Source organism: Odontomachus brunneus, unplaced genomic scaffold, assembly GCF_010583005.1.
Source record: "Odontomachus brunneus isolate Ranch 3 - 2012 unplaced genomic scaffold, Obru_v1 Obru_scaffold_031, whole genome shotgun sequence".
NCBI lineage: Eukaryota > Metazoa > Arthropoda > Insecta > Hymenoptera > Formicidae > Odontomachus > Odontomachus brunneus.
Window position 1 is genome coordinate 2,288,507 of NW_022639481.1, and position 19,606 is coordinate 2,308,112.

The following is a 19,606-nucleotide window of genomic DNA, read 5'->3' on the forward strand; positions in this document are numbered from 1 at the left end:
TCTCTCTCTCTCTCTCTCCCTCTCTTTCTTTCTTTCTTTCTCTCTTTCTCTAATATTGTGAAATGCTGAATTTTCCGACGCCAAACGGCGGAAACTTTCCCGTTGCCGGGGCATTCGAGTAAACCGATCTACCGTGAGAACAATCTCGGGATTCTTTCGTCGGCTCACTTACCGGCGAGTATTTTTCAATTGCAGCAGGAACTTCTCGACATGCCAAGTGCTGACAAGCTTCCGCGCCGCGTTTCCCATTTACGAACAATTATGACAAATTTCATATCATTCGCCGGGTAATTAATCATCGTCTCCTGAGCTTTAATTGTCCGTTGTTTTTCCCCACTGATCTTCAGCTCTTATCATATTTTTACTTCGCCAAGTTAATTTCACGTTAAAACGTTAAATCCCTGACACTGGATTATAGTATAATCTTGGGACTAGAAGAGGAATGAATATCCTTTGATATCTGCTTATTATATTTAAAACTCGATATTTATTTTCTGCTTATAGAAAACTTAATATTTAACTCTGATTAAGTATTTAAACTTAATTTTAAAACTTATTTTGTAAGCATTCATGAATTTTTAATCGGTTCAAGAACTACCGAGGACGAGTTTATCTCAAATTAATCGAAAAATCCATGTGAAAATATGTAGTACTAGTGTGTGATACAGCTTATGTGGCTGAAAATAAAAAGGAAAATCTGAGCTACTTTCTCATACATGAGACATCTTTTCGGCGGATCAGCGTAACCAGTTAAACAGGCTAGCTTACGGCTTGGAAGAGGGTTGCAACCCGGATAACGCACGGCCGATGAAAAGCCGCTTTCTGTACGCGTCTCGCTATAAACGACTAGCATTTTTATGTGCTCGAGTATGTTGGGAGTTTATGGAACGAGGTCATTGTTACAGCACGGCATCTCGTCGCGTCGGGCCGAATACATGGCCGGGGAGAGATGGCCGGGTAGATTGAACGGCGTGGGAGGTGAGTTCGCGGGGTGAGGACAGTGGCGGGTGAACCTGTTCACTGAGCCCCGAATACCAAAGAATCTTCGGGTCGCTCTGCGGATTTATAACTAGCTGTTTGTTGAGGGCACGTAGCAGTTGGCAAGCGATTGCAATAAACAGAGACATTTGTCATTAATACAATGATCCAGCACTGCTCACTGAACAATAACGCGGGTATCTCGTTTGCGGAATTTCGACATTCTTAGGGGTGACGGGGAAGCGAGAGAGAAGGTAGCTGAAGGCCTCTGAGGCTCTAAATCCGTCACTGGGTGGATGCTGATGATGGTGCTACGAGCTCTCCTAATGCTGAAACGCGTCGATGTGGAATCCCGTTAACCCAAATAATCCGATAACTAGATGTATCCTTAAGTACTCAGCCTTCAAACAGTCCAACATGGGCTCCAAGGGAATTCATTGATTCTTCACCGCCGTCGTCTTCGATCGAGGAAGTATAACTTGAGGTACAATCGGACTCGAGGTAAGTCGAGAAGTAAGTCGAGAAAGTGCATTCACCGAGTAATTGCGAGTTCTATTAATAGGAAAAGTCGTTCGACGAAGTCGGGGTTATTTTTATGTTTGATTTCTTTATCTTGATAAATCAAGAATATTAAAAGGCTGAATGAATATTAAATATCAGGTTTAACTGTGTAAAGATGACTAAAAGAAGAAATTTATGAAACATTAATACAGCGCAAAATTATTCCTGAAGAAGTAAAATAGTGCAAATTAGTGTTAATTGATCTCTATTGCTGGTTTTCTGATCTTTTATTGTAATTGTCGAAACAAACCTGCATACACAAGTGTGAAATTGTTATTTTGACACGAGAAGTTAGTTCACGGGAGTGAAATAATCCCAAGTAGCGATGAATGATCTCTTCGATTGACTCTTCTGCTATAAACAAGTATTAAATAGATACAAAAAGACGCGTTTCAGGTGCGCGTCCGCGAAGATCGCCTCAAGTCGAGAGATGGTTGCTTTTTGCCGCGCGTTTCAGAAACGGGCTCATTTCGCTTTCCGGCTTCTCTCTCAGAACACGAATCCCGTCCACCTCTCATTGTTCCACGTGAGGACAGAGTTCATCGATCTTCTGACAAAAGGGTACTGTGCGAGTGAGCGAACGAGCGAGCGGACGAGCATAGAGGTAGGTGTTCCTTCCTTTCACCGACAGGAGAATGTTCCCGACCATTTGAGGTACTCATCCCCCTCTACAGAACTCTTTTTCCATGATCTCTGGTTACTGCTCCCCTTTCTACCTTTGTCGAGGTAGCCGCGCGTAAATGCATCTTCACTCGCTGTCTCACGTCCTCTCCTTATCGTTCATTAACGTTTCATCTAGGGCTACGTGCGACGAACACGTTAATCTCGCATGTGCAATTTAAAGTAAAGTCGCGGGACTTGACGTAAATTTGCACCTTGGTAAAAAAGAACTCCATTTGCTTTTAAGTTATTTTCCGTTATCGCACTTACTACCCGCGCGACGCCAACATATTGTGGGATTTATGTAATACAATTATCGATTTCCTATTTCTTCCATTTTCTCCTTTCAAACTGAAATTTTTATATCGTGAAATACTGTGAAAGAGCGAGTGTAACTTCTTATTGTGACACAAAGAAACTTGTGAAATTTGTTCACGCCACACCCAAGAAAGTTATTCCTAAACCTCAGATTTAACGTTTATAAAACTCCCCGAACTCATTGTGTCGGATACAGGTTTCATATTTTGTGTAAAGTTTAATTTTGTATTAATATCTCTCATGTGCTGCGAACGCGAGTCTTCAAATATAAAATATAAACTTTATAATATGACAGACGAAATATTTTATTTAATTCGCCGATACGAATATAGGCGTTGTTATTAAACGCATATATTACATCAATATTTGATATGATGTGGTCGATATTTGTACATCCAAATCATGTAATGATAAAAAGCCAAAGTGAAGTACAAATAAAAAATTGTTTGCAAGCAGCAATTTTACGGCTCTTAAAAGCCCTGAAGAGTTTAAGTAGCGCATTTGATACTTTTCCAACTTTTAAAACATGCATTTGATCTTATTAAAATCAATGAGAAGCAAGCTTTATCCTCAAAGCGTTGAATCTTCTTGTTCGAAAGCTTATTTTAGCCTGCAATCTTAACTATTCTGGCTTGATAAAATATTTGCAATGAATGTCCCTCTCGAATCATGCCTCACTGAACTTTATAAAATTTATGATTTACAGCTAAAATTTTCAGTCATTTCGTAGACTGGCTTTTACTTTATGACGAACGAGTTGTGTAATTTTGTTGAGTCGTCCTCAGAGTGACGTTGTTCCTACGACTCTTCTCATTGGAAGATGAGTCGATATTTACGAGCACCCCGCGTGTTGCACTCATAAACCGTAAAGTCCACTTAATTTTACGCGTGTGCTCATAAAAGCGTTCTTTGACTGGCACATCGCAACTCGACGAAATAATGATGTTTACTGAATTACATAATGACGTTATCATGTGTGAGCAATAGCTTAAACAAATGCTCATGCCTTTCTCAACTGAATTGAGATTTATTCAATTTCGAGCCAACTGTGACGAACGACGCACGTGACTCTAAATCTCAGTTTTCCTCGAATAAAACGAAATTTCTTTTTTACTCATACCGTAGCATTAAAGTTACACGTATTAAAGGAAGAAGAAATAATGTTCTTTTTATGCATAAAAAATTTCCAAAATGCGATGTTCAAATCAATAGTCGAAATTTGTGAATACAGAATAACGAATTAAATTTATTACTGCAGAATTATACAAGTATAATATATTATTGCAGATTAAAAGGCAGAGGTGAATTGGCAATACACGAGGATTATTGCGCGAGATTCTTGTTTCCAGGATCATTTATTGTAATTGTGGAATTACTTAAAATATCGGTGTAAAATAGAGTGCAGCATCGACTTTGCGGTTCTCTATTTGAGTGTCTCCTCTCACCAAGTTGCACATGCATAAATTCGAGACCCATTTCGTATAGCGGATGCAATGTATTTTAGCTTTGCATAACGTATATAAAACTTGCACGTATATAACTTATATAAATGTGGTCTAATCTAACCGTCCACCGTCGCGTCCTTCCGAATCACTCAAGATGGAACGCTGTACATAATTCATCGCGGATGATCGCCAAAAGTGGAACGAAAGTGGAAAATAACTCAGTTATCTTCATCGTTCAAAGCGGGTGACGACTCCTCCGGAAACATCCTTCACGCCATTCGCCTTTCTTTCATTCCCGACGGCTCGTTCGGGATAATCATCGAGATTAAACTTGAAAAATTCACCTTTGAAAGTGCTCTTGAAAATCTATAGAGATCGGTGGTCTCAAGCACCGAGTCAGATTGAGATTCTTAAAGAGGACGGACGACGACGGCAGGCGCCGTCGCTCCGTTCTCATGCAACAATTAATTTTATTAATACAATTATCGGAAACTGGCCGGAATCCCTGGCATCGGAGAGATAAGTAGAGAGAAAGCTTGCCAGAAACGGGACTCTTTTCTGGGACATTAGCTTTGCTCTGGAAGCGATTCGATTTCCTTTTGTTCGTCGATCATTAGCCTTCTCGACTCTACCTACTTAAAATTATCTCGTCGTCTCATTACGTCGCTTGTCCGCACTGAAAGTGATTCCCTCGCGCTTGTATAAAAAACGAAAATTTATTATCGCTACTGGAGGATAGTTGATAAGCTTTTGAGCCAAAGACAGCGCAATTAATTAATTACAACGTGAGAAACGAAACGATATTCGACTGCTAGAATGACGACTTATTTTTTTCTTCTTAAATTCGTAAGTCGAAATAAGTGAATTTCAATGAGACGTTAATCCCTCTCTATTATTATTGGCCTTTCTTTATGTTTGCACAGTCTGACAAATATATATTTTTCTGTTATTATTTAATTATTATTCCGTCTTATTTATTCGATGAGATATACAAGGTTTCAATCATATATTTTTTCTCACATGAGAGATTATATAATAATTTCTTTGTAATATAATATTTTCGAAAACTTTTTGAGAAGCGACTAATTGCCCTCTTACGTATAGAAACAAGAAATGATATCATAAGCCGCGTCCATTGCCTCCGCCACGTTCGCAAACGAGATGACAGAAAGTTTTAAATTGCATTGGTTCAATTTCTCATTATGTTTTTCGACGTCAAGTCTTCTTACTGTCCGGATACCCGCTTGTCACGGAAAGGGAACGATAAACGAGTTTCCTTTCCCATCGAAACTTGGAATAATGAACAAACGACATGGATTATTTCAGTGTCTTTATTGATACACTTTATAATTCTCGGGGATGCAATTTTCCAACGACCTCCCGTAAAACCATTTGAATTAACAGCGTCGGGAAATGAGCTCGCGCTTCACATTTAAGGATATCGTATAGTATCGCACTCGCGAAACCGGCAGGGGCTCGACTGCCGTGATCCGCGAATTCGAATCGAACCTGCGAAGTACACTCGTAAAGGAGGACAATAACGACTACAACGATTGGGGTACAAGTTAAGCTCCTTCTCGCCTGTGATTAATTGCATCTCGACGCAGTCGCCTCCTGCGTGCGGAGATGTACTTTCTCTCCGAACGATTACCGTTTAGATGTCCCCACAGACGGGATATATATACATACATACATACATACATACATACATACATATATATATATATATATGTGTATATATATACATACATATATATATATATATATCTGCTCTGTTCGATAAAGAAATAGAGAGAATATAAAAGTTTCAATGTATACATTTTTGTTTGGCGCAGGTCGGAGAATTGGAAACATACGCCTGCTCGCCTACGCGACATCAAACACCGAATATCTTATGGACCACAGACATTCGCCGTTATAAACAAGTGCTCGATTTTGCACGTGCCAGTCCGCGCTTCGCGTGCGTGCGTGGCCTGCAAATTTATTACCTGCAACAGTAAATAACATTGAAATATAAAACAAATGTGCTCGTGCATAAATGGAGCGAGAATTTTCTACGTTGCTAACTGCCGACTGTTGACTGACCTCCCCTATTATTTATCTTTTTCCGTTCGTTGTTTTTTTCCCGTTAGTTTTTCTTTTGTTATTATGCGGTATTAATCTAACTGAGCTTTCCCTCGGAAACCATTTAATTTCTTGTCATGCGTGTGAAGCAAAAATTCAACGGGAAGGTAAAACGGAAACCTCTTAAGTGCCTGTCTTGTTGTGAACTATGGAAATGATTAAAAAGCTCAAGTTTCGCTCGTTATCGATTTCTGCGTGAACGAGATTTTAGAAAGAAGAAAAAAAAATATTCAAGCAGTGATCGGTAGTTTGTTTGCTGACGTTTCTGAAATTTCAGAAAGCACTTTGGGATTCCATTCGGCTTCGGTTCTCCTTCCTCTCTCTCTCTCTCTTTCTCTCTCTCTCTCTCTCTCTCTCTCTCTCTCTGTCTCTCTCTGATCTCGACAGTATAATTCCTGTAAAAGGTGGGGAGCTTTCAGAAGTAGGCCGTCGTGTCATGAAATAAGCGGAAGACTTTTCTCGTCGAGAAAGCAGAAGAGAGGCCGTCCAGCGCACTTCAACCCTTTTCTCATCTCTTCCTTATTCTCGCTTCTTCGCTATAATCCTGCTTCTTCCTCCTCCTTCCTTCTTGTTACGTTCTGTCCGCCCTTTGATTTCTCTTTTCCTCCTAACACTGTTGACCAACCTCCCTGCTATCGATCTGTGTGCGTCACTGTCGAATCTGCATATCTTTGTTTTCCGCTATACTCGTTAAATTGTCACACATATAGAACGTAGTATTTCAATATCTCACAATATGGCATTGCTAAAGAAAATTCTTTTCAATCAATAAATTTTCCGGCTATCAAATAATAACAAATATAGTAAAACGTAAATAACTGTAAAATTCGATTAAAGCCCTGCAATCAGTACAAATTAGTGCACAATGTTGCACAAGTGATTCGTTATTCGTGTGAATTAAACTGGAAAGGATTGTATTATCATGAAACATTATCAGCCTGTAATATTCAAAAGCAGTAGGAATGTGACGATAGAAGAAACTTTTTCAATTAAGTTACTCTTAGTTAGAATTTAATTTAATAAAATTCCGAATTGTTTCCATCAAACCGAGGTACTAAAATAACCTTTTCGTCGGCATTGTATGTGAAGAATGCAAACAACATAATTCAAATCGAGTTTATCTCGTTTTTATATTTTACATGTTGTAACGTTAATGTAATACGAAATCATTTTCTGCGCAAGAACGGAGGAAATCACTACAACGCAAAAGTATAAATTTTTACTGCACATATTTATTAATGTTTTTATTCATTTTGACTCTGCTTTATTTATACGACGAAAGGTTCGAGCACTCTTCTTTTGGCAGACGTTCCGCTCAGCGATTCATGAGAGTATCAACAGTGTAATATACTTTTCCAAATCCTTGCCAAACAACCTTCATTTATCATGCCGCGAAGGCGCCAATTTTTTCGGGACATGTTTGAAATTATAGCCCTCGGCATTCCGCCCACGTAGATTGGGCGGGCGCGAAAATCGATATTTACTTGGAAACTTTTCAAGTTACACAAAAATACGGACGTAAGATCACGAACGTAGAGAGCCATCGTACCATATTGTTTGAAGCTGGATTTGCGCTGTTCGCTTAATTAATGTGACTAGACTTCTAAATCGGGAAAGAAGGATGCCAACATACTTGATCGTCTGTGTACGACGCGTAAATAAAGTCGCTCATATCGCACAGAGCTAATTCTGCAAATGCTTTAGTCAAGATTGAATCAGGACGACGACGACAGCAGATCGGATTATCACTTCGCCGCCCGTGGAATACGTCTACTTGATCAAGATTTGTTTGCACTGGCCAACAGACAGTCATTTTTACGATCGTCCATGCGTCGCAATATTCGAGGCGCCGGCGATTACCCGGCCGCTTATCCTTCTATAAACGTCTTGTCTGTAAATTACGATGTTTCTGTCTGCCTAAACAACTCCGAGCTGCGAACGTTTGGCGCTCAGTAGAAACGCGCTGCATCATTCAACAGTCTATCCAGCATGTTCAGGTTTAAGCCATGTTGCACATTAATCACGGTATATCCTCGAAGAAGCGGTGTTAAATACTTAGGATATCCGAATATTTTACAAATTATCCGAATATCGTGATTAAAGTAACGAATATCTTTAAAAAAATAAAAGACAGCTGATAAAATTAATGACAGCTTATGAAATGAATAACAGTTGATGACAACTGATGGAATTAACAGCTACAAAAATGAATAAGTAAATGACATTACTCGGGTATTAAGAGCGATTGTTGTTTTCGAGTATTCGTTTGTTATTATAGGTAACACACGAGTACGTGAGCAGTTGTCGCAAATTTGAGTGCAGAGCAGATTCTCGCATACAAGCTGCGTAATTTATACTAATAGAGCTGTTTCAAAGTTATCAAGCTTATTAGAGTTAAGAGACTAAGTGGCTTATAACAATTATAACTGGGAATTAACTGGTCAGCTAACCTCTGAATACGTTTATGGAGTTTACTGGAATTTATCGGAAGTAAGAATAATATATTCATCCACCGCCATTGGAATTTAATACGTTCCTGAAAACAGTTTGATTAGCGGAAATTGGAATATCGAGAAATGTGATTGTAATTATAACTAGAATGCCAAGATTCGTGAAGCTTTAAGGTAATACTGCTCACTAGAATGCAAATTGCATTAAAGCACGTCAGTTATTCTGATAACTGAAGTAAAGAAAGATGCCATTTATATTCGAATCGAATTTGAATAAAATTCATGAAGATCGACAGTGAATTTTTCTCGGAAAACGATGGCTGATATGCGTTGAAGTAGTCCATTCATCTTCTCGATGATACGCACACATTTCTTTGTTCATGAGCAATGTTGCTTATAATATAAACAAAATGTTCCTTTACTCTGTTATTTATCTTGTCCGGATTACCAGGCCGCCTTAACTCGTTTTCGATCATCTCTAAGAAGACTCAGCGTGAAACTTCGCAAACTTCCACGTCCCAGTTAAGACCAAGTCATTTAATAGTGTGTATTTATATAATAATTACTCTAAAATTGTTAAAGGATTAGAACTACACGTGCGTTAACTCTTGGGAAAACTCGTTGGGTTAGAAACTTACAATCTCATTTGTGTACTATGAAGTTAAATGAGCTAAATTAAATTCGGGCTAAACTTTATAAACAATTAGGCTCTGTGCGCTATTTATTTGCTGAAAGCCAAAGAGCGAGAGCTACGGACAAATCAGATGGATTCAAACAGAACGGATGAAATGCCATATCATCGCATATTCGGCTGCTGGAGTGCAAACAGACTGATTACCATTGGATCCGCTTTACCGTGTGTAAACTCCAGATAGCCACTATGATTATATCGCAGTTGTAAACAATCCACTAAATCCAACTAAAGTCATTACATTTTCCTGTCATGTGTTACATGTAATGGTAGAAAGGTGAGACAAATGAAAGCTGGTAATCGCATACGAGGTGAAGTTTTATAAGGATTTTGTACTTTATATCAACTGACCCATTAATCGCCAAGTTATAATATTAGGAGGAGAACTTCTAAGGAAGGATTGTAACTTTTTTCTCTCTCTCTTTCCCCCTCCCCCCTCTCTCTCTCTCTCTCTCTCTCTCTCTCTGTTCCTCTCCCTCTCCTTTTCCCTCTTCCCCCTCTCTCTCTTTCTCTCGATGCTCGGCTGTGGATCTAACCGCTAGTCCAATAAAGCAATTAAACCTTGACCGAAGCTTGGGTAGAAGCTCATATCAAATGTCAAAGAATTCTAGTAGGAATTCGTGTCGTACATATTGTTCGATCGATTATTATCTTTAAATCACGAAAATGGTAGAACGGCAAGCCACGTAGGAGAGATTGTGGCTATCTTGCAAATATCGATCCATATCCGCTCATTTGTCGTATTTGAACCGCGAATTGTATCATTTTCCCGTCTTGAAAAAAGTAGAACTCGAAAATAACAAAATTCACTGTTATCTTCATTTCAATAAATATATTCAGAATTAAAATATTTTTTGATAGAGCTTTTGAAGAACTTTTGAGAATAATTATCTTTTCAACATATTATTATTGTAGTTAAATAGCAATTTTCTTATCATAAAACTTTTGTAGGAAACGTTCTTTGATATCTTAAATAATTAAAAAAAAACTGAAACTGTTCTTATAAGGGATGGTTTTATCTCTTAAAACCTTTTATTGACATCAATTGGTAAATTGACAAATTCTTAATTCATCTATTTATCTTACATGTTCCCTTGTTAGTTTTACTTTAGAGATAAATCTGGTAAATTATAAGCAAATATATCTTTTTTCGAGATCCTTTTAAAAATTAGTCTTTTTATATTTAGCACATCTTTCTAAAAATTAATCTTTTCATATTTAGCACATTTCTTATGGTCGATATTGTACTGTTCTGAGGTACTCTGTTCATCATACTTGCAGTGTGTACGTGTACTTTTTAATGATATGCAATAGCATTCGTCTGTAACGTCTAGTTGAGTAAACTTTATAGTAAGTATTAGCGGAGAATGCAGAATAGGACGATGTTACAGAATCAATTATAAATTAGACTTAAGTTAATTATCGGATCCTAGAATTTGTGCTATTCTAGTCTTCAAACCGCACAGGGTCGCTTCTTTACTATTCTGACGTATAAAGGACGTGCCCTAGCTGTATCAAACATCGACGATAACACGTCACATTGATATCAAAGACTAGTTAATTGATTTTCCGTCCAGCTGTCAATCTGTAACGTATGGAGCTGATTAAGGTTGGTTTGCTTCACACGACGCGTCGCGATGAAATTTTACTAAAAAACTTTCCATGTATTGCACAAACAGTATGAGTACAAATCAAAGGGCAAAGAGTAAAACTGGAGCGCGTGTCGATAATATTGTATCCATCAACGACTATTCAGCAATAGAGAATACATGTCTTATATTTGTTACATCTTTATGCAGAAAATCTGTATTCACAGTTTTAAAAGAAAGAATTGCAAATTTCGAGTCATAAGATAAAAAATCTATAATATCTTTGTCTAGATATGTCTTGTAAAATTTGATTCCCATTTTTATATTTTCAGTTATAAAAAGCAACTTAGAAATATCATTGTGCTAAAATGATAAGCTAATATTTTATAAGTAATATAATAACTCAACAAAATTACGGTATCGTTAAAAATCGAGTCTATTTGTCAATGTTTCGATATATAAATAAATTAGTTGTTAATCTAATAGAAAGCACTGTTATAATATTAAAATAATGTAGGACTGTAGAATTATTTCTTAATGCACAATGGAAATCATATAAGATAAAGAGAAGTCTTTGCTTGGTTTTCCGTGGTAACTCGTGTTTATTAAGGACACTCTCAGACTTTCTATATTGCGTGAGGAATTCCTGTTCTTATTATGAACGAACAGGAAAATTTTACTACTTTTTTCATTGCAGTACCTGGTACGCGAGGTACGCGAGGTACCTTTGTGAGAGATATAAGGAATATGTTTTTAAATGAATATTTTCCTTTCGCCCTACATTAACCTCAGCATCTTTACTTAACATTAATGGCAATGCTCGGTGATACACAAGATTGGGTTGTATCTTATATATATATTTTTTTCTTTCATCTTTCTCTTTTTTTCTTTATCTCTTTCCATCATACGTTTCTCTCTGTCTGTTTTTCTTCCTTCTCTCTTCTTAACGATATCCGCGCGCGGAAGGGACAGACGAAAATGGCAGCCAGGGTAAACTAGCCGTGAAAACGTCGTCGTGTTAATGGCAATACACCGTGCTGTGCTTGGGGCTGGAGGTAGAGGGAGTGAGAGGAAAAGAGGAAAATTTTGTTACGCGCTCTCGCATACCGAGCCCAGCCGAGTCGAACCGAGCCAAGTAAATCGAATAACGTCGTTAAGTGCCGGCACGATTCCGCTCGTCATCCCTCGAAGAAATTTATATCGCTTCGGGGATATATAAGGAAGACGAGAAAAAATAATAACATTGTAACGTTACGCTTGAGAATCCTCTCCCGGAGCTGTAAATCTCACAGTGGGAAATACAGGTTGAGATTGAAAATAAAACTAGAAGATATAAAAGTATTATCAGGACTAGAAATAATCCTCGAGTGCAATCTTGAGAGAACAGGATATCATAACAGAAAGGGATACTTCGAAGGACTGCAGTGTTGTTATTGTGTGAGAAAATAGTTTCTTACCTAAAGAATATCGCCAGTACTAGCGGCTCTCGTAGTCTTCGTCGCTGGTCCCAGCCGATTGTTTGACTCCGGTCGCGGCCTACAATAGATGATCTTCCGGAAGGCTTTACGAAAATTATCGCTTAGGAAGGCATAGAGGAAGGGGTTAACACAGCTGTTGGTGTAGGCGAGGATGTGGCTGGCTATTTGCAGCATTATCGTTGCCGTCGTGAGCGGAAACATATCGACAGACTTGGTCACGAGTATCACCTGTAACGTGACGTTGCGAATGATATCGCGACGTGACGAAGTGGTAAAAAGAGATCCCTTTCTAGGTGTACAGAGGCCCTTACCTGTATAGGACACCAACAAACAGCGAAGACACCGACGACGACGAGGACGAGCCTGGTGACTCGCCTCCTTCCGCGTCGGCTTTCGGCGCTAATGCGCGAGCCACGCCACAATTTGATCAGCATGCACACGTAAAAAATGCATATCAGCTTCAGCGGCAGCACATAGCTCGTCAGAAAGAAGGACACCTGGAAGAAGGACCAGTCGTACTGCTCTAGGATCCGACAAGCCGTCAGATTTTCCGACGACGAGCCGTCCACCTCCTGGAACACGTAGCGAATCTACGTACACGAGGTACATAAGGGAGTGAAGGCTGGATAAGAGGAATGTGGAGCATCGTTCGCGACGTACTTACCTCGCCATGTATCACGAGCGCCGGAGTGGATATCGCTAAGATCACCGCCCAGGTGACGCAGATCGCAAGGATGGCATGGTTCTCCGTTCTCCAAGACATCGAGGCGATCGGGTGGACCACCGCTAGGTACCTGTGAGCATATTTTATTTTGATAAAAATTAACTACCCTCACCCGGGACAAACTTCATCATTAACATAGCTTGAATTGCTAATGGAGAAGCGCGGTCTGGGATATAAGCCCCTGTTAGCAAAGTTTTATAGAATTTAGTAACTGCGTCCCCGAAATCGAGGTCACCTCCTACTTTTATTTTTCCAAAAGCTTTGACCTAGTGTGCAAATTGTCCTAAAATGAGCTCTTAATCTGGGAATCAATTTTGTCTAACGGTAATCCTTGTCTTAAACATAATATTTACTTTGAGGGAAGATGGGACGCTTCCTAAGCTCCTTTAAGATAGTTTACTTCTCAGTTTCCTAAGTGACTAAAGGTAGGATACGTAAGATCGATCAAGCATTTTACACATGGGACCTCAATCTCTTTGATACTACAGAGTTCAGTCGAGGAACGTTGGTTGGATGTTTAATTTAGCAGGATATTTAATAACGCGTACGTCAAGGGATCTTCACGTGTTTTTAATGAAATGCGCACGACAGCCAATGTGACTATTATAATTTTATAATTTCTCTAATAACTTCCTCTATATATATAACCAATTTCTCCAATAATTATACATATAATGTAATTTCCTATATTAACTAAAGTTTCTAATTAGTTTTTGATTTTAACGAGCTCTTATGACGACAGGTGACTATAGTTACTTTTCGCGAAAGGTGAACTTGATATCAATGGGTAAGAAACAATGTGAAGAAAGTGACAACCTTTGACGAAAGAAAGATAAGGATTCATTACGCGTATACCATTTCGAAGAACTCGTCAATACGGTTATTTCAAAAGAAACATCGCTCTTATCTAAATAGCACACTATCGACACCGAGTCGATCATGAGTTGCGTTAATCGACAATATTATTCATCGAAACCGCATCTTGTACATGCATTCGTTTGTTTTCATGATACGAGAAGGGATCACAAATACCGCCAGATTTAATGGATTGCATTTCTGCAACCGGAGATTGAATAATCAAAATTGGACCAGCTAATTCAATCAAGCTCGTATAACGTACGATGGAAGACATATTGCTGTTAGGTATTGGAGTTAGGCGATGGCCACCTACAATGGCCTATGTCGTCGAGATAGATACGTTTGAATTGGCTGAAACGAATATTTCAAACGAATATATGCTCTGTATGCTCTGCAAACTACCTCATGTTCCATAATTCAACCGAAAATCTACGAATCGAATGTCGAATCGCTTTGTGAGGATACAAGGACAGTACAGTTAATTCGGATTAGATGGTTGCGAATATCCAGGTATGGAAGACAATTTATACAAGTAATTGTATATGACGCTCGATATAATTCTTCTCTAACAATCGTCACGATTGGATAATATATATCTCATTAACTCCTAATTTAATTTCGTGGAGAATTATGCCTCGCGCGTATCCGTTGAACTACGAGGCTTTTAACCAATTATACGAGGATATAATTTCAATTTCAACGAAATTCTAATGCGAAAGTACACACATTTGCTGTTAAATATGATAAAGTTATAAACAGGATATCTAATCGAATTAATTTGATAATTTCAAATATATAGTTAAGAGAAAATCTCATTGACACGAGTATATCTCGATATAAACTTTTAAATTCATTACTATATATGCATGCTATTATCCGATCTAATTTCGTCAAGAACACACTTGCGCCATATTCTGGGAGCAAAGAGTTTGAAAAAGAGCGTTGTGCAAAAGACTCGATTGTTTCATTGCATTAAAACTTGAAGGATTGAGCCATGTGTAGTAAGATCAATCTCAAATTAAATTAAGATCAACTTTCGTGATATTGCTTTTTGTATGATATATGCTCGCTCTATTTGGATTTCACTTACAAGTGTACCGTGTTAGCGATTAACACTTAACTAGCGAGTGTGATGTTATCTTCGAGTATGCGCTCCTTGGCTACGCGGCTAATGGTGTAAGGTTGTTTACTGTACTTTCTATACCTTCTATACTTCTTTCTCTCTCCAGCAAATTACAAATATATTTATTTACTTCATTTCAAGTACAAAAATGTGTAACATAATGTATCAGCAAAGAAATAAATTATAAATTTAAAGTATTTTTGTAACGTTGTCCTAATATGGAATATTGTTCTAACACTCGAGTGGAATATTATACAATTCCATATCCTTACAATACTTTTGAAATATTGTGTTTCTACATGTGAGGTTGCGACATTACTGCAATGTTGCTGAAAAGTTTTATAAATATACCACTAATGTGTTCCCTTCTGCACGATTAGTTGCAGACGGGAAAAGCCTATATCCTCTAGATACCTCATAAAGTAGCAGCAACACGCATAAAACAAGAAATGCTGTGACATAATGCTCAGAAACTTTTAGGGCAACCAATCCTGTGCATCAAAATCAATCATAACTCATGACAAAATGTGACTTTATTATTTTGACATACTTTCAAATTTTCGGAATAAAATGTGCCTCTTCGAAGCGAGCTTACTACGAATTTATTACCTCGAGCTCCCTTGAGTGCGAAATAATCGCTGACAATGACAAAAAGATGACCGTTGAGATTTTCATTGAACGAGGATTGATAAAGATTACTGGCACTGGAGAAGCAGCAGGCCATTATCGCGAAGTGATACATCGAACACTATTTGCTCGAGTTGCTGGCGCAGCTGAAGGAACTGAAATCTAATTCTCACCTAACCCAACACACGTGGTGGCTGTAGCATGATAATACACTAGTCTATTTTGCTACGCTCAGGAGTCTACGTGCGTAATATTGGTCATCATCAAGCAACCTCTCTATAGTCTCGATCTCGCCCCCTATGATTTCACACTCTGCCCTCGCCTAAAGGGCCTAGCCCCAAGGGACACAAGTTTACCAACGAGGAGAGGCTTATTGCCGCCTGAGAAGAAGCATGTGCTTGAAGTGGAAAGGTATGCGTGGGGATTTTTGATTAATGACCTCGTAGAATGGAAGAGCGTATTGGAAAGGATCGATCGATATACCTGGGGACCATAAATATAGATAAAATCAAGTCTGCCAAAACTGTTTTTAACTCTTGCATATGAATAAACGGACATTTTTATTTATTGAAAAGATTGCGCCGAAGGAAGATAGGAGTAAAAGTTACCTACTATTTATATTAGCTTACTATTTATTCTTATTAATATTGCATGTCTAAAGTGCATTGATTTTAAAGCGAGAGGTTACAACAACCGTAATGGAAATGTGTGAATAAATAAGTCATTCTCTGGTCACGCTGTAAAAATAGCTTTTCCTATGTGTGTGAAAATAATTTCTATAGAAGCATGTCCGTCAGTAACTTTTGCTTCGTACATTTCAAATATATCGACGTTCACATTTTCGTGAATTTTATATATATTATGAAATGAAATTATGTATTATGAATATGTATTACGAATTTTGCATTACAATGCTCTCTGTGTGTACACATTTATATAACTATTAATCCTGTAACAATTAGTCCTGTAACATAACAGTAAGATAACAAATGATATTTACAAGCAAATTCTTTTTTAATAAAAAATGTATCATATAGAATATACGAAATATTTTTATTTCGTACTTTAATTTCAAAAGAAGTATTTTTGTTCCATTCAATAGCTCTTCATTTTTATTCATATATCACGCTACGCATCGTATCCTTCACACTTGTTGATTTTATACGTTTAGGTACTATCTATATGTAAATACAGTTAGCTGTTTTTATGTTAAATTTCACTCAATCCTTTTCCCAATATGGATTTTGTTCTAATAAAACAAAAGATCCAGAAATCCATTAAAATTACTTGTTAATGTTTATTTTAGTTACTAATTAAACCCACATATTATTGATTTAGTTATTTTATATTATCGATCAGGATTATCACGAGCTTTAACCATAATCTTTCAACATACCAACCTGTCGAGGCTCATGAGGACCAGGGTGTAGACGCTCGCGTAGGCAGTGACGATGATCAGATACTGAACGATCTTGCACCAGACGTTGCCGAACGGCCAGTATGGCAACACGAAGTCCGTAGCCGTAAAGGGGATACAAAATATGACGAAAAGCAGATCTGCCACAGCGAGGTTGATGATGAGGATGTTCGTGGTCGACCTCATTCCGGGATTCGCCGCTACCACCACGACGACCAGCGAATTCCCGACCAAGCCGAGGATGCCGATCATGCCGAAGAACAATGGCACCACCACCACCACGATACTTTCTACTAGCTCACGATCGAAGCCAAACTTAAATCTTTCGCAGACCGCGACTCCGTCCGTGAGCGATGTAAATTGCGAGCTGCAGTTGACGAGGTCGTCGCTCGCATTTGCGAGATTCATGAGTGTCGACTCCATCTTCGGCGGAGCGCTCGCGATCGATCAGTGGTTCACGGATCGACGTACGAATCTTGTCGGCTGCGTCACTGCGAATTTATTGGGCCGGGAAATCGAGATAGGAACTCTGTGTAACAATACGTTACAATAACGACCAAATGGACACAAACTGCCTCAACGGGACCCCACTCTGGGATCTTCGGGTTCCTCCCTACGTCGAGAAAGCCGCAGATATCTTCTCGTCTGATGAAGTGCATTCCCACCTCCGCATGGCATTTCACGATCGACGTTTCTCCGGCGCATCATTGGTCGTTCTTTCACGCTGTCATCTCTCACGGTTTTTCAAATAAAAAGTCTGAGAAACTTCAGGGGAGTCGGAAGATCCCGTAATAACCAGTCTCAAAAAAATCGAGTACACTCTCTCTTTACATGAAGGAATGTTGATATCATACAGTTTACTTTCTCTAAGTGGAAGATTCAATTTTTCAAATTATTGCGTGAAAGTTATCTCATTTAGTTTGGTTATATCAGATCTGTTCTACCATCCAGCTTGCTCATAAATTTACAGACTGCTTCATTATTTGCGGTCAATTTCTAAGTTACATCAAGGAACATCGTACTAAGAACTTCTTACGAGCAGTAATACGACACAATTGATTTTTAAATGTTATAACTTTGTTCGTAAACTCTTGGTCGTCAGATTTAAACTGTTCATTATCACACACTTGAAGTTCGCGAACTGCAATTTATACTGTTCCCACAATACTCGTGTCTCCTGCAGATGCGACGGTTATTTCTTCGAAGCAATTATCCGTTTGTACAAATTGATCACAATAAGCACATTTCGTGGATTATACTTTTGTGCGGTGTTCCAATGAAGTGTCGTTTTTTATTAAAAAAATGTCGCTGCTGTGAATTGATCTATGGTCGTGCGTTATCATCAGTCGTCTTTTATGTCTGGTCTATTTTTTCGAGTCCATATGGTAGAGAATGTTTAAATACTCTGTGATTTTACACTGAACTCCAAGGAACTCCGTAACTGGGTGAAATTGGAAAACATTGCACTGAACATTCCGATGAAGCATTGAATTAACGTGAAATTACAATTTTTCAGCTTTTATTAGATAACTTTGAGTTTCACATTCCGTACGTTTGATTACTTACCGCCAAACGCTTGAACTTGGCTAACTGAAATTTGCGTCTATCATCGTCGCCGATCTCGCCCGCCTTCTTCACCGATACGACAATCCGTTTCCCGGAATGAGTCTGTGATCACTGCACGCACAGTTTTCGAGAAAGAAATCCTTCGTTCTGTGTCGCCGGCTGCCAAAACTTCGCTTTGTCATCTCATACATAGCGCGCGCGACGCGCTAAAATAATCACGGCGAAACAATATTGAAAAATCGATCACTCCTCTTCAAACTTTGTAAAAACGTCTATAAACCGCCGTGAAAAATTGCACTTTCAATAAAGTCCACTGAAAAGATTATTTGCAGCGGATTAACTGAATCGAATTTATGAAATATTCGCGTATCATCGTATACTTTGATAATACCAGCTCCGGGGGTGGTTTTGTACTGAGAAACCCCGACAGTCGACGGCGCCGCGCGGCTAGAAGTGGATGGGGCGTAAAGTATATACGCGTAAACGACAGGGGATATACCCGCGCCATCTACCATATGCACGTGCCAATGTTGAAGTAGGAATGCTTATATATACGTAACAACAGATCTATTTGTTTTAGTTTTTTTGCAGCATTTAGCATTAAGGTCGACATCTATAAGGTGTTACACGAAACGAAATACACTTTCCGATGAATCCCTCGACCACAACAAAGTCATCAACGCGTTACTCTAAGTGATCACGAGAGCTTCTATGGCTAACTCGATTGCTTCATCGATAAGTCATATTGAGGTGACCTACTTCTCTCTACAAATTTACTTCTCTTTCACAAAATAGCAAAACACTCTCCTTAGAAGCGACACATTTAGCGCTATCTGGCGTCTTCTCCGATGTATTATACTTACACTTTGATTGAAGCAAGATGTCTTACGGTAAGGTGTGCTCAGAATATGCTCAGGAAGTAATGCATCACGCCATAATCGTTACGAAAGTTGCTGAAAAGATCGATATTGTAATTTACGAAATCTATTGAAAAGAT

General features: G+C 38.6%; 1 protein-coding gene and 1 long non-coding RNA gene across 4 annotated transcripts; one reads left to right on the top strand and one right to left on the bottom strand.

Moving 5' to 3' along the window:
• Positions 1-5,275: 5,275 nt before the first annotated feature.
• On the bottom strand, positions 5,276-19,331 carry LOC116843269 (allatostatin-A receptor-like). Of its 3 annotated transcripts, none has more exons than XM_032813557.1 (5): positions 17,027-19,331; positions 12,959-13,088; positions 12,606-12,884; positions 12,274-12,522; positions 5,276-5,950 (listed from the first exon to the last, which is right to left on the bottom strand). In XM_032813557.1, exons 1-4 carry the CDS (start codon positions 17,464-17,466, stop codon positions 12,274-12,276), a joined length of 1,098 nt encoding a protein of 365 aa, XP_032669448.1. In that variant the 5' UTR covers positions 17,467-19,331; the 3' UTR covers positions 5,276-5,950. The 3 variants fall into 3 exon arrangements, with proteins under 3 accessions (XP_032669448.1, XP_032669450.1, XP_032669449.1); XM_032813559.1 differs by having other exon boundaries at positions 12,606-12,791; positions 17,027-19,329; XM_032813558.1 differs by having other exon boundaries at positions 12,606-12,866; positions 17,027-19,329.
• Positions 12,938-15,196, top strand: LOC116843270. The gene is made up of 2 exons (XR_004377866.1): positions 12,938-13,090; positions 14,038-15,196. It is a non-coding gene; the product is annotated as an uncharacterized LOC116843270 (long non-coding RNA).
• Positions 19,332-19,606: the final 275 nt, after the last annotated feature.